At 57.0% G+C, this 18653-nt stretch overlaps 1 protein-coding gene across 1 annotated transcript; it reads left to right on the forward strand.

The window, feature by feature from the left end:
• Window positions 1–708: 708 nt before the first annotated feature.
• BPIFB2 (BPI fold containing family B member 2) lies at window positions 709–17363 on the forward strand (the record flags this gene model as incomplete). The annotated part of the gene is made up of 15 exons (XM_081097513.1): window positions 709–817; window positions 3011–3104; window positions 4606–4710; window positions 5406–5552; window positions 7118–7178; window positions 9713–9773; window positions 12020–12111; window positions 12355–12540; window positions 12766–12819; window positions 13369–13539; window positions 14031–14098; window positions 14250–14295; window positions 15066–15129; window positions 15449–15525; window positions 17322–17363. The coding sequence occupies 15 exons, from the start codon at window positions 709–711 to the stop codon at window positions 17361–17363; spliced, it is 1377 nt and encodes a 458-aa protein (XP_080953639.1).
• Between the last annotated feature and the right edge of the window lie 1290 nt (window positions 17364–18653).

Genomic DNA, 18653 nt, shown 5'->3' on the forward strand with positions numbered 1-18653 from the left:
TTTGGTGGGGACACTACTTTCAGCCGCCTTCTGCAGAAGGGCCCATTCCTGCTCTTGCTGTGGGACTCTGGGGAAGTGCTCCCCACTGGGATTCAGCTCAGCTGAGCAGTGGCCCCTCATTCCCGCCTAGCTTCCTCTCCCTGAATTGGACACAGATCTGCCACTTGGCTGGGCTCGGGTTGGGAGGGGCAAAGGGGTGGTGAAGAGGCCCACTTTCTGGACATTCCTTACTTGACACAGAACAAGATAGGAACAGGAGCCACCCCAGGCCCTCCCCTGGCTGGGTTTGGACAGCTGGACCCCAGAATGGGCTGTCACACAGGGCTGACTCCCGGCATCAGGTGACACAGCCCTGGGCCCCAGGGTGGTGGCCTGGGCTTCAGTCTCCCCATCTGTGAGTCTCACCATCCTCCTCGGCATGGCTTGGGTCCCCATTTTCTGTGTGGCTGTAGGCAAGGCCATGTCTTCTCTGGGCCTAGGGGCCATTTCCAACCCAGATCCCTCGTGGCTGCTGACAAAGCAGGCTGGGGAAGGTGATTCTTCCAACGCCGAGATGCAAACCTGTGTGTGCAGCCTGGGGTGGGGCTGGGATCGCCATTCAGGGCTTTTGACCTCTGGCTGGGAGTGGGATCTGGACAAGCTCCCTGATGCTTGTCCCCACCCCAGCCCACAGATTTCTGGGGGGCAGCGACCAGGACACGGACTGCCATGGCTCGGACATGCAGGCTGGGCCTGCTGCTGGCGCTGCTGCTGCCCGTGGTCGGCGCCTCCATGCCGAGCACCGTGGTCAGACTCAACAAGGCGATGCTGAGCTACGGTAAGAGAGGCGCCGCCGTGCTGTCCCACGCGTGTCTGTCACGAGCATGTGCGAGTGAGTCCATGTCAGCATGTATGTACAACTCTAAGTGTGTGCATGTTCCTATGAACTCAAAGGCCCCCGAGGACCCGGATCTTACCTGTCACTGTGCCCCTGGGTCCCAAACCGTTTCTGACCCAGTGCTTCTCAACAAATATTACGTGAATGCATGAGTGGGGCGTATGTCGTGCCCCATATGCCAGTGTGCCCGCGTGATTGTGCTCGCGGGCCGAAGTGGGGTAGGCATGGGTCAGTTTGGCAACTTTTGCTTGTGTGTGTCTGTGTGTAAGTTTGAAAATTCATGGAGATGTATCCTCATGTGTACTCGAGTGTTGGGTGGGTGCCTAACCATGGGTGTGTGTGCAAATGCCATGGTGCATGGAGGTGTGTGTGGCCATGTGTGCATGGGGGTGTCCGTGTGTACATGCGTGCCGGGGAAGGCATGTCTAGCACGGCACTGGGGGCGCGTTCTGGAGTTAGATCCCTGCTGGGCTCACAGTGAGAAGAACTAGCCCCTCGCCCGGCCCAACCCAGGCCTCTGTCCTATGACCCCACCCCATCCCCTGGGGAAGGCACAATGAGGAAACCTAGGCCCAGGGAGGGACAAAAGCTGTCTCCCAGCTGCCCCGGGAGGCTTTCGAGGTCTTGAAGCTGGGTTAGGGGTGAGAAATCAGAAGCTGTTTCTCCTGAGGCCAGATTACAGCGTGAGGGACTCGGGACAGAGAGTAGAAAGGACGGTCAGTGGCCCAGGCCACGAAGCAGCGAGGCAGTGGCTCAGGGAGGCAGCGGGGTCCCCTGACGCTTACACAGCCTTTCAGCACCTTGTATCTGGGCAGATAGACAGGTGACGAAAGGGGTCAGTGATCCGTGTTACGGTGTGACTGGCACGCGGTCCCAGGCACGGATGCCTTCGGGCAGGGACACGAGGCCAGTGCCCTCCGCCGGCACCTTCTCCCCACCTCGCCCATGTGAGCCTCCTTTGTCTGGAGAGCCTCCAGGTGCACCTGCCTGTGTTTGTTCTGGGCGGAAATCTGGCAGGAGGCCCATGCCCTACGCACCTCTTTCCACGCCAGGCTGGGTGGCTTCTTAACAGTGTCCTCCATCTCCTTCCGAAAGCCCCAGAGGGCAAGAATGCATTGTAGAGGCAGTCCAGAGGCCTGGTGTGAGCCTCAGCTCAGCCACAGAGGGCCAGGCTGGAGAGCAGGGCACTGGGGCCCTAGAGACCACTGCCTTTGTGCTTGGGTCTGGGGAAACCAAGGCCAGAGAGGTCCCGGGACTCCCCCAGGTCCCACAGTGAGTCTGAGCGGAGTCGGGGCCTCTCAACCCTTCATTTGATGGTGCTCTCGCTCAGCACCACCCCCGTCTTTTAATTCCACTCGCATTTAGTCAGCACCTCCCTTGGCCAGCAGTACAGGTGTGTGAGGAAACCCAGGGCCTGGGGCGCCAGGTGTTTTGGCCCCGGTCTGACTTCTCCTCGCCAGGTGTCCTCAGCTCTTGGTAAACTGGGCATAATACGGTACCTACGGCATAGAGCTGTGAGGAACAGCCTGGCACAAAGGAGGATTATAGAATGGCAGCCACTGTTATCCCAAAACATGCACAGCAACGGGGAGAGCTAACATGAATTGTGTGCTGAGCCGTCACAAGGACCCTAAGTGACGGGTGCCATTATCATCACTGCAAACTTACAGGCAAGGAAACGGAGGCACAGAGCAGCCACACAGACAGGAGCGGAGCTGAGACTTGCACCCAGAACTGGTGGGACTCCAGAGTTCTCAGCCCCCAGCCCCCAGCCCCCAGACCTCCCCGCCCCTGTTTGATTGGGAGGCCCCTTTGTTGGGGCTCCAGAGGAGGTGGGACCCCATCAGAGTCTTGGAAAAGGGCCAAGGATGTTATTGTTTCTGGGGAGCGGCGTTGAACAAGTGGGATTTGGAGAGACAGAGAGAGGGGAAAGGCATGCCTTTCGGGCCTGGTGTGAGCAGTGACCCGAGGAGGCCCATGGGGAGTCAGCTGGCCTCCATCTGCCCCGTGACAAGCCCTCCCCTTCCAGTCTCTGAGGCCTCTCCGCTCAGGCCCCGGGGCAGATGGTGGGTGGTGTGGTCTCCCCGGGGGCTCCGGAGAGCGGCCTAACCTCGCCCTGCTCTGGCCCCACAGTGTCTGAATCAGGAAAAGCCCCTCTCCAGCGGGCCATGCAGGTCACTGTCCCGCATTTCCTGGACCGGAGTGGAGAGGTGCTCCGGCCCACCAGGTGAGTGCTCCCGTCCTCTCACCACTGGGACGATTGCTCCAGCCCCCCAGTCCATAGGGAGTGCTTCCCTCACCAGGCTAGACACTCCCACCCACGAGGTGAGCGGTCACAGGAGGACTTAGGAGATGGGCCCAAGATGGACACAGGGGACTCGTGCCTCTGAATTGGTAGATGTCTGCCCCTAGGGGCCAAGACTGGGTCCCCAGGGCTGGCAGGACCCTTGGTTCCTTCCTCCAAAAGCTAGACATGGAATTTAGGGCACAAGCCTGAGTCTACTTTACCTCCACACCCCTTTGTAGTGCATTGAGACTCAATGACAGCGACAGGGAGGGGCTGGGCCGGTCGACCCCATCCACGTGGGTGCACAGACTCACTCTTGCCAGATCTTTGGATTCCCGAGAGAAGTTATAAAACCTATCAATTTTTGAATGATGGCAACTAATTAAACATTGTAAGACTTTAAAACACTGGGTGGGTAAAAGAGCAGCTGGAAAGACCCCCAGTTTGAGGCCCCGCGGCTGGTTGGTAATGGTGGAGAACTGGGCACGACATCAATACCCCAAATCAAGATTCCTAAATGATGTGCATTCTGGCCACACCACAGACAGCGCACTGCTATCTATAATAATAAAAGTGTAACATGCTAATTAGCCGGGACGAAGCCATGGCTGCAGCGGCTGCAAGGGAGGGATCCAGGCCGCCACCCGCAGCTGTGAGGGAGGACCGAGGCAGCCACGGCTGCAAGGCCTACTCTTGCTCTAATCCGTGCACCGGGCCTCTAGTTTAGATATAATGCTGAGGGTTGTTGTTTGTAGATGTGGGAACACATCCCAGGCGGTTGTCAAGTGAAAAGAAGCAGGCTCTAGGTCAGCCTGTGGCCTAAGGATGGAGGCATGTTACCCAAGTGCTAAGAGTGAGGGTTTTGAGGGTGGAGTTTTGATGTGACTTTTAAAATTTATACCATTTGTAGTGTCTGAATCACCTGCCCCTCACTGCTATGCAGGGAAAAAACGACTTTCATTTAGAGAAAAAAAAGGAGAAATTATAGGCTACTTGAAAAGTGCTTAGCAATCAGAACAGACAGCTTTGAAGGGAGTGAGTTTCCCATTGTGGGAGGGCTCCAAGCCCAAGTTGTTGGCTAGAATGGTATAGGGAGTGTTTCTGTCTTCTGTGGACCTTGAAGTCTTTCTTTCCCCACCTTCCCAGCTTTCCAGACCTCAGTCAGACACTGAAATCCCTCCGAGACCTGAGAAATCATCTCACCCCATTCCCGTCCAGTGCTAGGGTGCTCTCTGCGTCTTTTTCTTACAACCCAGTTGCCCATGCGTGGCTCGCATGCCCCTAAGACAAGAACTCACTGCCTATTCCTCATCCCGTGTTTCCGAAGGCGTTCTTTATAACGTTGACAGTGTGGCTATGGGTCTGGCTCAGAGTACCCACCCCAGAGTCGATTCCATGGTTTCATGGGAGCTGCCTTGTTACCTCCACTCCTACCCTGCAGGGTCCAGATTCTGAATGTCCAGGTGCTCCGCCTTCAGCTGAAATTCGTTGATGGTGTTGGGGTACGCTTGTTCGCAGCAGCCAATTTTACTATCAAGGTCTTTCGGTGAGTGAGTCTCCTTGTTGGGGGGGGGGCAGGGAAGGAGGATTTTCAGGGATAATCAGAGTCATTTCACTTTTCCAGCCCTCACTTTTCTCCTCTGTAAAATGGGATGAATCTTTGCGGCAGGACTATGAGGGTTGAAGCGAAGGGATTCATTGCTGTAATGAAAACTACGCCCCCCTTTCACAGTGCAAGGCACATAATAGGTGCTCAATAAACTCAACTATGAGAATCATTTCTGTGCATCAGAAATAATTTACTAGTAAGTTTACTAGTAAGTTTCAAACTAGGAGCTGGGCCTTCAGAGAGATCTCTTATTTTAACTCCTCTGTCCTGACACTACCCTTTTACTAGGCTTACTGAGGGCCAGGCTGCAGGCAGGGTGTTTTCATATGACTACCTCATGGAAAACCCTGAGAGATCGGTGCCCCAATCTTATGCCCACTTTGCAGAAGAGGAAGCTGAGGCTCAGTGTGGGGAATGACTGGCCCAGGGTCTTGTGGTGAGAGGGTATGGGGAGCCAGAGTTCATACCAGTGTGACCTGAGTAACGTCGGTGACCCTGAGTGGAGTTTGGGGCACTCAGGGGTCATTTTGTGCTGAGTGGGGGGCAGGGCTGTGGGTTTACAGGATCTCGCATTGGTCAGCGTGGGCTCTGCTGGGCGGTGCTGCTGGGGCTCAAGAATGGCATCTCCGTAGCGTCCCAGAGCCCCTGGAGCTGATCCTGCCCGCGGTGCTGCTGGCGGATGCCCGTGTGGACCAGGGCTCCATCGGGACCCCCGTGGTCAGCGTCTCCTCCTGCTTCTCACTCTTCAACAAAGCCATCGCCTTAGACGGCAGTCACAGGTGGGTGCCTGGGCTGCGGCCATTCTTGAGCTTCCTGCTCACGCCTTCAGCCAATCGCCACAATGGGCCTAGATCTCCAGTATCACACCCGTTTCATGGCTGAGCACGCTGAGCCTCAGAGAGGGGGAAGGACTTGCCCAAGGCCACACAGTGAGTATGCAGCCCCTGCCGTGTCCCCTCCGCCTCCCAGCCCTGCACCGTGTGACAATGCACACACACATACTATATTTGAAAGGATTCGGGGCTGATGCCTCTTTTAGGGATTTCAGAGGGCTGCCCCTCCCTGCAGAGATGGGGAGCCTGAGGCTCAGGGGAGCGGGCTCCTGCCAAGCTCTCCCTGTGTCAGGTGGCCCGCTCATGTCCTCATCGAAAGCTAGCAGCAGCTCCCGCCGCCAGAGCGCCTGCTGTGTGCCGGGTCCGGTCCCGGCCCTTTCTGTCTCACAGTAATCCCACCAGGAGCGTGCCAGCACTGCCCTCATTTTACAGAATGACAAACTGAGGCGCAGAGCAGTTAAGTGACTTGCCTCAGATCACACAGCTGGCAAATGGTGGAGTTCAACCCCCCACAGGCTGACTAACCTACTGCTTGTGAATCCGCTGCATTGCGTCACCACCTTCCCACACGTGGGCAGGGCTCACTGAGGCCGGTGAGCACTTCAGACGGGACTTTTTCCCAGAGAAGAGTTGGCTATAAATTCATTCATGCTTGTGTCCCATGGGCATCACGTGGGACTCACATCCCTTCGCAGTCCTCGTGCGTGGTGGCTGTTCACAGAATGGAATCCCCGAGGTTGATGGCATCAAAAGCGCAGATGCCATTCTCCCACCTCCCCCAGGGGCACTTGAGTGAGTTTGGGCGGCAGCTCGGAGCAACATTTTAGCAGGTTTCCTAGGAATCCCTGTGGAGATGCGTCAACTTAGACCAGTGGTCGGCAAACTCATTAGTCAACAGAGCCAAATATCAACAGTACAATGATTGAAATTTATTTTGAGAGGCAAATTTTTTAAACTTAAACTATATAGGTAGGTACATTGTTATTAACTTAATTAGGGTACTCCTAAGGCTTAGGAAGAGCCACCCTCAAGGGGCCAAAGAGCCGCATGTGGCACGCGAGCCGCAGTTTGCCGACCACGGACTTAGACCCACCGCTCATTGTTCACGGGGGACAGGGCCAAGAGCCAGGGAGGGACTTCCTGAACCTTCCGCAGAGAACTGGAGCCCAAGCAGGAAGGGGCTCCAGTGGCCACGGAGCCAGGTGGCCACGGACATGGGGGGCCCAGCTTTCCCAACGCCCTGTCTCCCCGAAGCGTAGCCTCATTTTCACGTCTCAAACCTTGAGCCACTTCCAAACCTTGAGACCAACGACCTCTTCTTTGAGGCTCAGTTCCCTCATCTATGGGGGCAACTGTGCCAGCACTGTGTCCAGCCCATGGCAGGTGTGGAACGGGGATCACTGGCCCCTGACCGAGGGAGGGACGCCGCTCCCAGACTGTGGCTTTGCCAAAAGAGACAGCCCCAAACGCACCGGCCAGAGCTCAGGGCCCTGTCCGTGTCTCTTCCTTAGTGCACCCCCTGCGCTGCTGGTCCAGGTGCAGAAACACATCAGAGCCGTCCTGTACAACAAGGTAAACACTCCTGGCAGGTCTCTGGGGAAGAAAAGCATCGCTGTCCTCAGCAGGCGTGAATGCAGGGGCATTGCAGGCACAGGGGGATGCAGGCACAGGGGGATGCAGGCACAGGGGGATGCAGGCACAGGGGGATGCAGGCACAGGGGGGATGCAGGCACAGGGGGATGCAGGCACAGGGGGATGCAGGCACAGGGGGGATGCAGGCACAGGGGGATGCAGGCACAGGGGGGATGCAGGCACAGGGGGATGCAGGCACAGGGGGATGCAGGCACAGGGGGGATGCAGGCACAGGGGGATGCAGGCACAGGGGGATGCAGGCACAGGGGGGGATGCAGGCACAGGGGGATGCAGGCACAGGGGGGATGCAGGCACAGGGGGAGGCAGGCACAGGGGGATGCAGGCACAGGGGGATGCAGGCACAGGGGGAAGCAGGCACAGGGGGATGCAGGCACAGGGGGAAGCAGGCACAGGGGGGATGCAGGCACAGGGGGATGCAGGCACAGGGGGGATGCAGGCACAGGGGGATGCAGGCACAGGGGGATGCAGGCACAGGGGTGATGCAGGCACAGGGGGATGCAGGCACAGGAGGGATGCAGGCACGGGGGGATGCAGGCACAGGGGGATGCAGGCACAGGGGGGATGCAGGCACAGGGAGGATGCAGGCACAGGGGGATGCAGGCACAGGGGGGATGCAGGCACAGGGGGATGCAGGCACAGGGGGATGCAGGCACAGGGGGATGCAGGCACAGGGGGATGCAGGCACAGGAGGGATGCAGGCACGGGGGGATGCAGGCACAGGGGGATGCAGGCACAGGGGGGATGCAGGCACAGGGAGGATGCAGGCACAGGGGGATGCAGGCACAGGGGGGATGCAGGCACAGGGGGATGCAGGCACAGGGGGATGCAGGCACAGGGGGATGCAGGCACAGGGGGAAGCAGGCACTGGGGGGATGCAGGCACAGGGGGATGCAGGCACAGGGGGATGCAGGCACAGAGAGGATTGTGGTGGTTGCTGCTTTTTTTTCTTTTCGAAGGCCCTGAGGGGGCTCCTCGACTTTCCCCATGAGAGCAGGAAAGAGGCGTCCAGGGCAGTGATGGGGAAGCCCAAACAAGGGTGGTTTGGGGGTGGCAGGGAAGGAGCCTCATTCTCTTGGGCCAGCCCCAATCTCATGCGAGAGGGTGGGATGGGGATGGTGCTCTGAGGGCCATGTGGCCGTGAAAATGAGAACGGACAAGGGCATGGACCCTGGAGCCAGATGTGGCCTAGGTTCGAATTCCCCTTCCCCTCAGCTGCGATCCTTGGACAAGTTGCCTAACCTCCCTCTGCCCCCGATTCCACATCTCCAATGCAGAGGTGGGCTGGCTGTGGGGTTAAGTGCATTAACTTCCATGGAGAAGCCGGGACAGTCTGGGCGATGTGAGTGATGCTGCCACTGTGACTGTTTTAGCTCTTGTCATGAGCTGCCTGTGGCTGACTTGGGCCCACTGCTGACAGGAGCCGGTTCTCCATCTCTGCCCCTTCCTACCGCGTCCCCACCTCCTTTAAGAGGCAGGAGCAGAGACCAAAATAACCCTCTGGTGCCATCCCCCCATCTTGCAGATGGGAAAACTGAGGTTCGGGGCTGAAGGAGGCACAGCCTGACCTGGCCCTCCCCTCTGCCTCCTGGCCAGGCCTGGCCAGCCCCACCAGCTCTAGCCTGGACCAGACAGTGACCACCCCGGCCTTGCGGCCTCTCCTCTGCCCCCTGGCCAGGCCTGGCCAGCCCCACCAGCTCTAGCCTGGACCAGGCAGTGACCACCCCGGCCTTGCAGCCTCTCCTCTGCCTCCTGGCCAGGCCTGGCCAGCCCCACCAGCTCTAGCCTGGACCAGACAGTGACCACCCCGGCCTTGCGGCCTCCCCTCTGCCCCCTGGCCAGGCCTGGCCAGCCCCACCAGCTCTAGCCTGGACCAGACAGTGACCACCCCGGCCTTGCGGCCTCCCCTCTGCCTCCTGGCCAGGCCTGGCCAGCCCCACCAGCTCTAGCCTGGACCAGACAGTGACCACCCCGGCCTTGCGGCCTCCCCTCTGCCCCCTGGCCAGGCCTGGCCAGCCCCACCAGCTCTAGCCGGGACCAGACAGTGACCACCCCGGCCTTGCAGCCTCTCCTCTGCCCCACCTTCTATCACAGTGACCCCAGCTTAATACGCTTCTCTGGCTGCCCACTCTGCCCAGGAGACCACATCCTTCCACCAGTTGGTCCTCTATGCAGCAGGCCCCCTGCCTCAATTGCCCAGGCCCTGCTCTGGCCACCTCTGCTGTCCTCTACAGTCCTGTTCTTTCCTCGGTGCCCAGGGGCCCCAGCTTCCCCTCTGACTCCCCGGTGCTCACATGAGGTGCCCGAAGATGCCCGCTGGTGGTGGAGGAAGGAAGGGATTCCAAGCCTTGGGGTCCAGTTTGGAGAGGCTTCCAGACTGGGACCCTAGATCCTCCCCACTTGCCTCCTCCAGCCCCGAGTGCCGCCCTAACCCAGGCTCCTCTGTCTTGTCGCAGCTGTGTCTGAGCGTCTCCAACCTCGTGCAGGGCCTCAATGTCCACCTGGGAACTTTAATTGGTAAGACCTGGGAGTCCAGGGGGAGACGGAGGGGGACACCTGAGACCCTCTGAGGCCCTTAACACCCATCAAGATCCCCCCTCTGGATCAGGGTAGACTGCTGGGAGGTCAGTTGTAGGATGACTGAACAGTACTTATTATTATTATTATTATTTAAAATATATTTTTATTGATTTCATAGAGGAAGGGAGAGAGAAAGAGATAGAAACATTAATAATGCGAGAGAATCATTGGTCGGCTGCCTCCTGCACGCTCTTCACAGGGGATCGAGACCACACCTGGGCACGTGCCCTGACCGGGAATTGAATTGTGACCTCCTGGTTCATAGGTTGATGCTCAACCACTGAGCCACGCTGGCCAGGCTGACTGAACAATTATTGATGGAATCTGGGAGTCTCAAAAATTCTAGAATGTCTTTGAATGTTTAGTGCATGTATGCGTGTGTGTGTGTGTGTGTGTGTGTGTGCGTGTGTGTGTAGGGGAGTACATGCAATTTGCAATGGCCTCCTCCCCAGTCTGGAGAGTCAGAGACCCCTGCTCCCCTGGTTGTGCTCCCACATCTCCCACCTTCCTTGCTGGACTCTCTACCTCTCCCCCTTTCAGGGCTCAGGTCCTTATATTCCGTTTCTCCTGGGGGTCCCACAGGCTCCTCCAGCTCAGCAGGTGCTCAACAGAACTCCAGCTCTTCTCCCAAGTGCCCCTCTCCTGTTCCCCCTCAGGGGCCACCACCGTCCAGAGTCACAGCTCCCTCTGCCCCCTTCCCGCGGGGCTTGTCCCACCTCTGGTTTTCCCAGGGGTCCTCATTACCAGGGAGCACTAGGAGTTACTAGCGGAGACCCTGTCTTAGGCTCACCGCCCAGGAACAGATCCTGAGATGAGGCTTTTAGTGTAAGTGGCTCACTGGGGGTGGTTCCAGGAGCACTGGTTGGGGAGGGGAGCAGGGAGACAGGGGAGGCCTGTTAATGAGCAGGCACTGCCCTTGGGGAGCTCCTGACACGGAGTAGCACACCTCTAACATCCTCCCGTGTACCTACCAACTCCCACCAGTCACTGGTCTCTTCCCCACCACCCCACACCTCCCACTCCCTCAGACGGAGTCCCAGGGGCTGGTAGCCACAAAGCACAGTCCGCTTTGAAAGGTGGCCACAGTTCGCCTGAAGCAAGGCTCCGTCAGGACCTCATCTTACAATCTGAAACTAAAAGCTATGAGAGTAGGTCAGCCTCGTTTTCTTTGTAGCAGTTTAAATGTTTATCAGCATTTAAGAACTACCTGGCAGTGACCTGCCTGCCCGTCGCCACACAGATCAGAGAGTGCATCCTTGTTGACAGGTTCTCGGTGAGCCCTGCGCACAAGCCAGGACTTCCTCTGTCCACCCCTCGCCCCCCTGGCCCTCGCCCCCCGCCCCAGCCTCTTTGGAAGCTGCTCCTATCTGAGGCACACTTTCTCCTATCCCATGGCTTTGCCTGGGATTCTGGTGTTTCTCCCATGCTGCTGTCATTGACCGTGAGATCCAGAGCTGGTGATTATTGGCAGCTGCACTTGACAATTGGTTTGCGTTGCCTTTGAGACAGGGGTTTGCATCTAACACAACCCTGGGGCCGGTACTGTGCCTTTTGAGTGCCTGTAGGAGGCAGTGTGAGTAGGGGGAGAGAGTGTAGCTTCGGAGTTGGATGGACCTGGTATACAATCCTGGAAACAACTGAACTCACCAAACTTTGTGCGCGTACACACGTGTGTGTGTGTGTGTGTGTGTGTGTGTGTGTGTGAGAGAAAGAGAGAGAGAGAGAGAGAGAGAGAGAGAGAGAGAGAGAGAGAGAGAGAGAAATGGGCTCCTAACCTGACAGGACTGTGGTGAGGACAGAATGAGAGAGTGTAAGTCAGATGCCTGGACCTTGGTAAATGTGAACTCTCTTTTCCGTGGCTCCTTCTTGCCGTTGGCGGGGGTGTTTGTACCTCGTGCGACCTGTCTCTTTCCTTCTGATTTGGGGTCTTTAGTCTTCCATTGATTGGGAAGCAGAAACTAAAACTGTTAGAGTTGTGTCTACACTAAGGATCAACAGGCCGCGAGCGGCCGAATCGTGGGTGTGCGCACTTGGCAACTTCAGTTTGCTTGCTCAGGGGCCTTTTCCCACCGCGTTTGTCCCTTGGCCTGGGTCCGGCTAAACAAGGGAGCCAGGTGACTGAGTTTTCCGGATCGATAAGGCTAAGTGTGCCATCTGTTCTTCTTCATTCTGGTTTCATTCAGGCCTGAAGCCTGTGGGTCCTGAGTCCCAGATCCGCTACTTCATGGTCAGTAAGCCCAACATCACTGAGGACTACATTTCCTTGGATATCAACGTAAGTGCCTCCTTGTCATCCCAGAGCCAGAGGCTTGTTGCCTCTGGAGTCCTTGGTGTTCTGGAAGATTCCTAAGAGAGCAGGGGGGTTGAGGAGAGAAGGCCTGGAATGGCATTCCAGGTGTGCAGCAGGACCCATGGCGCCCTGGGATGGGTGGCATCTCAGAGCCCAGGTTCTGTGATGGAGCCATCTCATCTCCCTGCTGATGCCCCGCTGCTGTTCCTTCCCTCCCCACCCCCATAGGCGGTTCTCTTCCTTCTGGGCAAGCCCATCGTCCTGCCCGTGGATGCCACCCCCTTTATGCTGCCAGAGCATGTGGGCACCAATGGTGCCATGGCAACCGTGGGCCTCTCCCAGGACCTGTTTGACTCTGCCCTCCTGCTGCTGCAGAAGGCTGGTTCCCTCAACATGGACATCACAGGACAGCTGGTGAGGGTCAACCTGCAGTCGGGGGCCTGTGGGGTAGGGGTGCCCCTGTGGACCAGCCTGGGAAGACCCCACAGAGGCCAAAGCATGGGTGGGTGAGGTGGCTGGAGCTTTGGGGCCAGAGGGAGGCTGGTAGAAGGTTTAAATGTGGGTTGAGGGGAGGAAAGACATGGCCTAGCTTGGGAGCTGCCACCCTAAAAGCTGTCACGCATGGGGGACTGATTTCAGAAGTCGGATGACAACCTGCTGAACACCTCTGTGCTGGGCCAGATCATCCCCGAGGTTGGTAACATTTCTGATCATTTTGGGGTCAAGACTCAGGATTGGGATGGGGGACTCTCTAGGCTGTGGGATCTCTACTGGCTCATATCTATCCCAAGTGGGGTTCAACGGCACCCCTTCCATCTCAGGCATGGCCCCTCCTGCTCAGACACCATGCTGTTTTCTCCTCTGTGGAGAAATGCCCAAGCACGGTCTCTGCTTGTAATCTTCTTTCTGCTTCCATTTCCTTATCCATCTTTAAAACCAAGCTAGGGAATTACCTCCTGGAGGAGGACCACACCCCTCGTCTTGCCCTGGAGGCTCCTTGAGCTTCCATGGCTTCCGAGCTTCCCTCCCTCCTGGCACAGATTGCACAGGCTATGCCTCTCTTTATGCTTATTATCCCATCATACCCGCATCCCTGAGGGCAGGGGCCTCGGATGGCCCCCCTCTGTGAACCACTAATGTACAAATGATGGCTTGACCAGCAGCAGAGGAATGATGAGTGGAGAGCACAGCCAGCCTTTGCCGCCAGGTGGCCTCCTCCCTCTCTCCCCTCTGGTTCCCCAGGTGGCCCGTCAGTTCCCTGAGCCCATGCCCGTGGTGCTCAAGGTGCGGCTGGGCGGCACCCCTGTGGCCACACTCCATACCAACAACGCTACCCTGCGGCTGCAGCCCTTAGTGGAGGTCCTGGCCTCGGCCTCCAACTCGGCTTTCCACTCCCTTTTCTCCCTCGATGTGGTGAGTGAGCTGGGCTGGGTGGGGCTGGCCGGGAGGGCGTTGGTTGTCAGTCTCCTCATTTGCTCTGCTCTATCCACACTGGTCTCCTTGTTATTCCTTCAATGTTCCAGAATATTTCTGCCTCAGGACCTTGGCACAGGCCATACCCTGTGGCGAGGATACTCTTCCCCTGGCTCTTGCTCTGGCTGGCTTCTCTTCTTTCAGGTTTCAGCCTAAATGCTTAGCCTTCCTCTATCTAGGTGGCCTTCCGGGACCACCCTGAGAAAGATGGTCCCTATCAGCCCTCTGCACGCCACCACGCTGCCTTCATGGCACCCGCTGCTCCCTGAAGGGATTCCATCTGGTCGCTTTGGTTGTTGTTCACCACTGGACTGTGCCTCACAAACACCTGAATGAGTGGGGGCAAGGGTGGGAGGTGGGGTCACTGGTGGCCAGCTGAAAGGTCTCACTTGGCCCTGTGCCCTTTGACCCCGCTCTCCCCACTCACCCAGGCAGTAAACCTTAGCCTCCAGCTCTCCGTGTCCAAGGTGAAGCTTCAGGGGACCACATCTGTGTTGGGGTAAGTGAGGCCTCCTGGGCCCAGCAACCTCAGTGTGTTCCTCCGTGCAGTGGGCTCACAACTACCCATCACGGAGCCTTGGATGTGGCAGTCATGGCACCGGGATGGTGGGCCCTAGGCCCCTTCCTTAACCCTCCTGCTTCCCTTTCAGGGACGTCAAGCTCACGGTAGCCTCCTCCAATGTGGGCTTCATTGACGTAAGTATGGGGCCGGGGTCTCCAGAGGGGGCAGGCCATGAGCCTGGGAAAGGGGTACATGTGTACGTGTGCTTGTGCACGCATGCACCTGGGTGTGCCACCACAAGCAGGCTTCCTCCTGGGGTGCTTGGCCGCAGTGGGCAGTCAGAAGTCCACCCACCGACAGTCTTTCCCATGATGTCTGTCAGCTGGTCAGCCGGTCAGTCAGCCTTGGTTCTTCAGTGCGGTCAGTCAGTTGGCCTGCCTGTCACTCCGCCTGGTGGTCAATGACCTGTCAGCCCAAGAATCACTGAAGCCATGGGTAAACGGGACAGGCCAGCATCAGATGGCGTTGGCTGCTCCGTCAGTCACGTGACATGGCTGGGCCAGCAGCCACCATGCATCCCTTTGTCCGTTGGCCTGCAAGTCTATATGCTCCATCAGTCTTTCTATTGGTTGGTCCATCTGTCAGTCAGCACCAACAGGGCAGCCAGTCACCTGTTGGTCACACCAGGAGCGAGTGTCCATCAGTCAAGCGCTGGTCTCTCAGCCACCTCTCAGGGTAGCGGTTCCTGGGTGCTAGTTAGTGCTCAGAAGGCGGACCTAACCCTGGGGGTAGCTGGGCTCTGCTTGAAGCCAGGACAAGGGTGCCCTGCCCTCCTCCCTCCCCCCGTGCCTCTGCCATCTGTGTGTTCATCTGTGTGTTCATGTGTGGCCTGTCTGTCCATCTCTCCCGGACCCTTGCTGGGGTGGACCTACGGTCCCCCACTTCCCTGGCTCCGTGGCTGCAGACGGATCAAATACACGCACTCGTGGGCAACGTGTTTGAGAAGCCCCTGCTGGACCACCTCAATGGTGAGCCCTGCCCTCCCCTCCCTGTGGTCTCTTTAGACCCCTCCTGTCCACACCCACTCCAGGCTCCATCCGGCCCCTTTCCGCCTCCCAGGCTCAGAGGGTAAGAGGGTGGCCTCTGGAGTCCAGCTGCTTATGTGCACATCTTGGCACAGCTGTTTAGCAGCTGTGTGATCTTAGCTCAATTCCTTTCCCTTTCTAAGACTCCATTTTCCCTTCTGTAAAGTGGGTATAAACACGAGGACTTCAGCGCAGACCTGGTTCCAGGTAGTGCTCTGTCACTGCCTTCGGCTGAACTTGGTTTCTCTTTTCCTGCCTGTAGCTCTCTTGGGCATGGGGGTTGCCCTTCCCAACGTGGTCAACCTCCACTACGTCACTCCTGAGGTCTTTGTCCACAAGGTGAGAGGCTGTGGGTGTGACCAGAGGGGCCTCCTCAGCCTTTGGGGGGAGGCTGGGCTTCGAGACATGGGGATCACCTCTTGCCCTCTCTCCCCGCTAAAGCAAACAGTGGGATCCCAAGGTCAGCCAGGCCTGGGGGTGCCCCCTGCTTCTGCCACGACCACCCTAAGAATCCTTAGCTGCAATGAGATGGAAAATTCAGGATGTCAAGAGACGCTGGTGGGAGGGTTTCCCCCACCCTTTAGTCCTCATCAAATACCATACCAGGCCACAATCAGGGGCCTTCAGTTGTCCCTTGACTCTGTGCGCTGGGTGGTTACAGCCCCTTTGGTGTCTGGGGAGGACAACAAAGGGGCTCCTTTTGGTTTTGTACATAAACCTCTACAGGCTGGGTGGGAGAAGGTACTTCGGAACCTTCTAAAATCATTTTCCTTGATCAGAAATTGTGGGCTCAGAGTGAAACTGAATCAAAACAACTGCCTGGATGAGATCCCACAGCTTCTTTCTGCTTCACCTGGGACATAAACATTTAAGATCCTCCTAATTCACTCAACAAGACATGCACAGGACAGAAAGCTTAGCCAAGGTCCCTCAAGCCCCAAATCTGTATGCTATTCACCACCCTCCTCCCCAAGTGAGACCCACTGATGTCTTTCCAGAGAGGATACGCTTGCTGCTTAAGAACTACGATCCCAAGGCACTTGTGAGACCCACCTCCCTAAGAAGTAGCACAGCGAGCCGGGCTACTAGTGGGCATTTCCCCAAGGTTTCTCCAAGCAAGCGTGGTCAGTGCTGACCCACAAAGCCAGGCGGCTGGGTCTTTTTATACAGACATATATTTTTATTGATTTCAGAGAGGAAGGAAGAGTGAGATAGAAATATCCATGATGAGAGAGAATCATGGATCGGTTACCTCCTGCAAGTCCCCCACTGGGGATCAAGCCCACAACCCGGGCATGTGCCCCTGACCGGAATCGAACCTGGGACCCTTCAGTTCACAAGCCGATGCTCTATCCACTGAGCCAAACTGGCTAGGGCAAGGCAGCTGGGTCTTAGGTCAAAGGTCCCTAGACCAGCGCTGTTCGATAGAACTTTCTGCAAGGATGGAACTCTGCACTGTCCAACACAGTAGCCACTATCAGCCACTGGGCATATGTGGCTCTTTGGCACTTGAAATGTGGCCAGTACAACTGAGGAGCTGAATTTTACAGTTTATTTAATTTTAATTAATTTAAATGTAATTTCCCACATGTGGCTAATGGCTACCATATTGGACCACATAAGAGCTACAGATGGGTAGGAACTTGGTCTGGCTTGTTCTCTGCTGGGTCCCTCAGCACCTGACACAGGGCTTGGCTCACAGTAAAGGCTCAGTGAAGATTTGCTGAATGAATGAATGAATGAATGAATGATCAGCAGGCCTGCAGGACATTTCTGCGGTGCATGGTAGAGAGTAGAGGACCTGTGGGGAGTGCCTGGCTCTGCTGGGAGACTTGGGTTTGGAGAAGATACTCAATGGTCTGGACTCCCAATCATAAAGCAGAGATGGTGCTGACCATGTACGGACGCTTCAAGTGCAGGCCCCATGCTGAGGGCTCTGTCCGCGTGGTCTCACAGCACCCGCCGAGCAGCATTTTCGAGGTGGGTGCTGTTAGTGACAGAGTAGAAATCTGAGCCCAGAGACACACAGCAAGAGTGACAGAGCGTGAACTCAGAGCCAGGCTGATGGGAGAGCTGGGGGTCCTACAGGGCCTTGTGTGGCCTCTGACTTGACCATGGTTTTCTTTGCCTTGCAGGGCTACGTGGTGATATCCAGCGGACTCTCCTACCAGAACTGAGGCAGGACCACTGGGAGGGCTGAGTGGGCCAGCTGTTTGCCCTGGCGACTCTCTTGCCGCAAGCCACTGAGGAGACCGAGGCACAGCCACACTTAGTCCTCCCCAGCCAGCTGGATGGCCCAGGCGGGTTGTTTAATCTTTGATGCACGTCTGGGTTCCCCTCCTTCCCTTCCTCCCGTCCTGTCTCTCCCCCTTCCTTTCCCCCCTCCCTCTTTCCTTCCCTACCGGCTCCTTCCTCCTACCCCCTTCATTGTGGGCAGCAAATTGCTTCTCCAGGAGGTACAGACCTATCCCCTCTTGCATTAAACATCTTCCCTTGAGCTGCAACTTTCAGCCAAGCCCAGAGAACTCTTTGCGTAACTGGGGCCAGTTCTCTACATGCAGTCCCTGGGTCCTGTCTCTCCGTGGAGCCCCCAAAACTGCTGGGGAGAAGAAGAAGATATGACCCCATCTCTATTGACCTCATCTGTGGACTTCATTACCTCCTTGCCCAAGGGAGCTCATATTTTGAATGAGGACCCGGAGAGGAACACAGATGACCTGGAAGTTTCGAATGCCACAGTGACACATTAGCACTGGGCCTACCTGGTGACATGCCCCATGCCTTTTCCCCTCTACAGCATCACATCCATCTTGCTGCTAGGACCTCATAAGAACCCTGTGAGCCAGGCAGGCAGGACGCGGAGTCCCATTTCACAGATGCGGGAACGGAGGCCCAGTGAGGAAAGAAATGCACCCAGAGTCTCACCACTGGTGGCAGCTGATCCCAAGGACTCTTCGCTCTTCCTAGAATCCAGACATAAAATGTCCAGTTCTCTCTTCCATGCACCCGCACCCCCACCTGGAGTTTGTCCTTGAGCCACAAGCATCAGGTGACAGGGAAGTCCCTGCCTTCTCATGTGGCTTCTCCATCTTTGGTTTACTCGGGTCATGAGAGAGTTTTTTGTTTGAAGGAGGCAGGATCCACCTCCTGAGCCTGAGGCCTCACTGAGCATGTCTGAGTCCCTTTCCCTCTGAAAGCTCTTCAAAGTCAGTGGGTCACACATGATAGGATGGCCCAGGGCAGACGGAGGGCTGCAAACACAAGCCACCACAGCCCTACGATTTGCTCCCTAGCGACAAGCTAATCTGATACAGGGCTCATGCTTTACGTTTCCCTGGGGAGGAAAGGGGGTCCCAATTTCCACCATCAGAAAGCGAAATCTTTGGTCCTGTGTGACACTAGCCTCACCCCCTGTGTGGGTTATAGGCTCACCCCTAAAGTCTCAGTGTGAGACAGGCTGGGGGCTT

This window comes from Myotis nattereri (genome assembly GCF_964212035.1).
Source record: "Myotis nattereri genome assembly, chromosome: 8".
Lineage (NCBI taxonomy): Eukaryota > Metazoa > Chordata > Mammalia > Chiroptera > Vespertilionidae > Myotis > Myotis nattereri.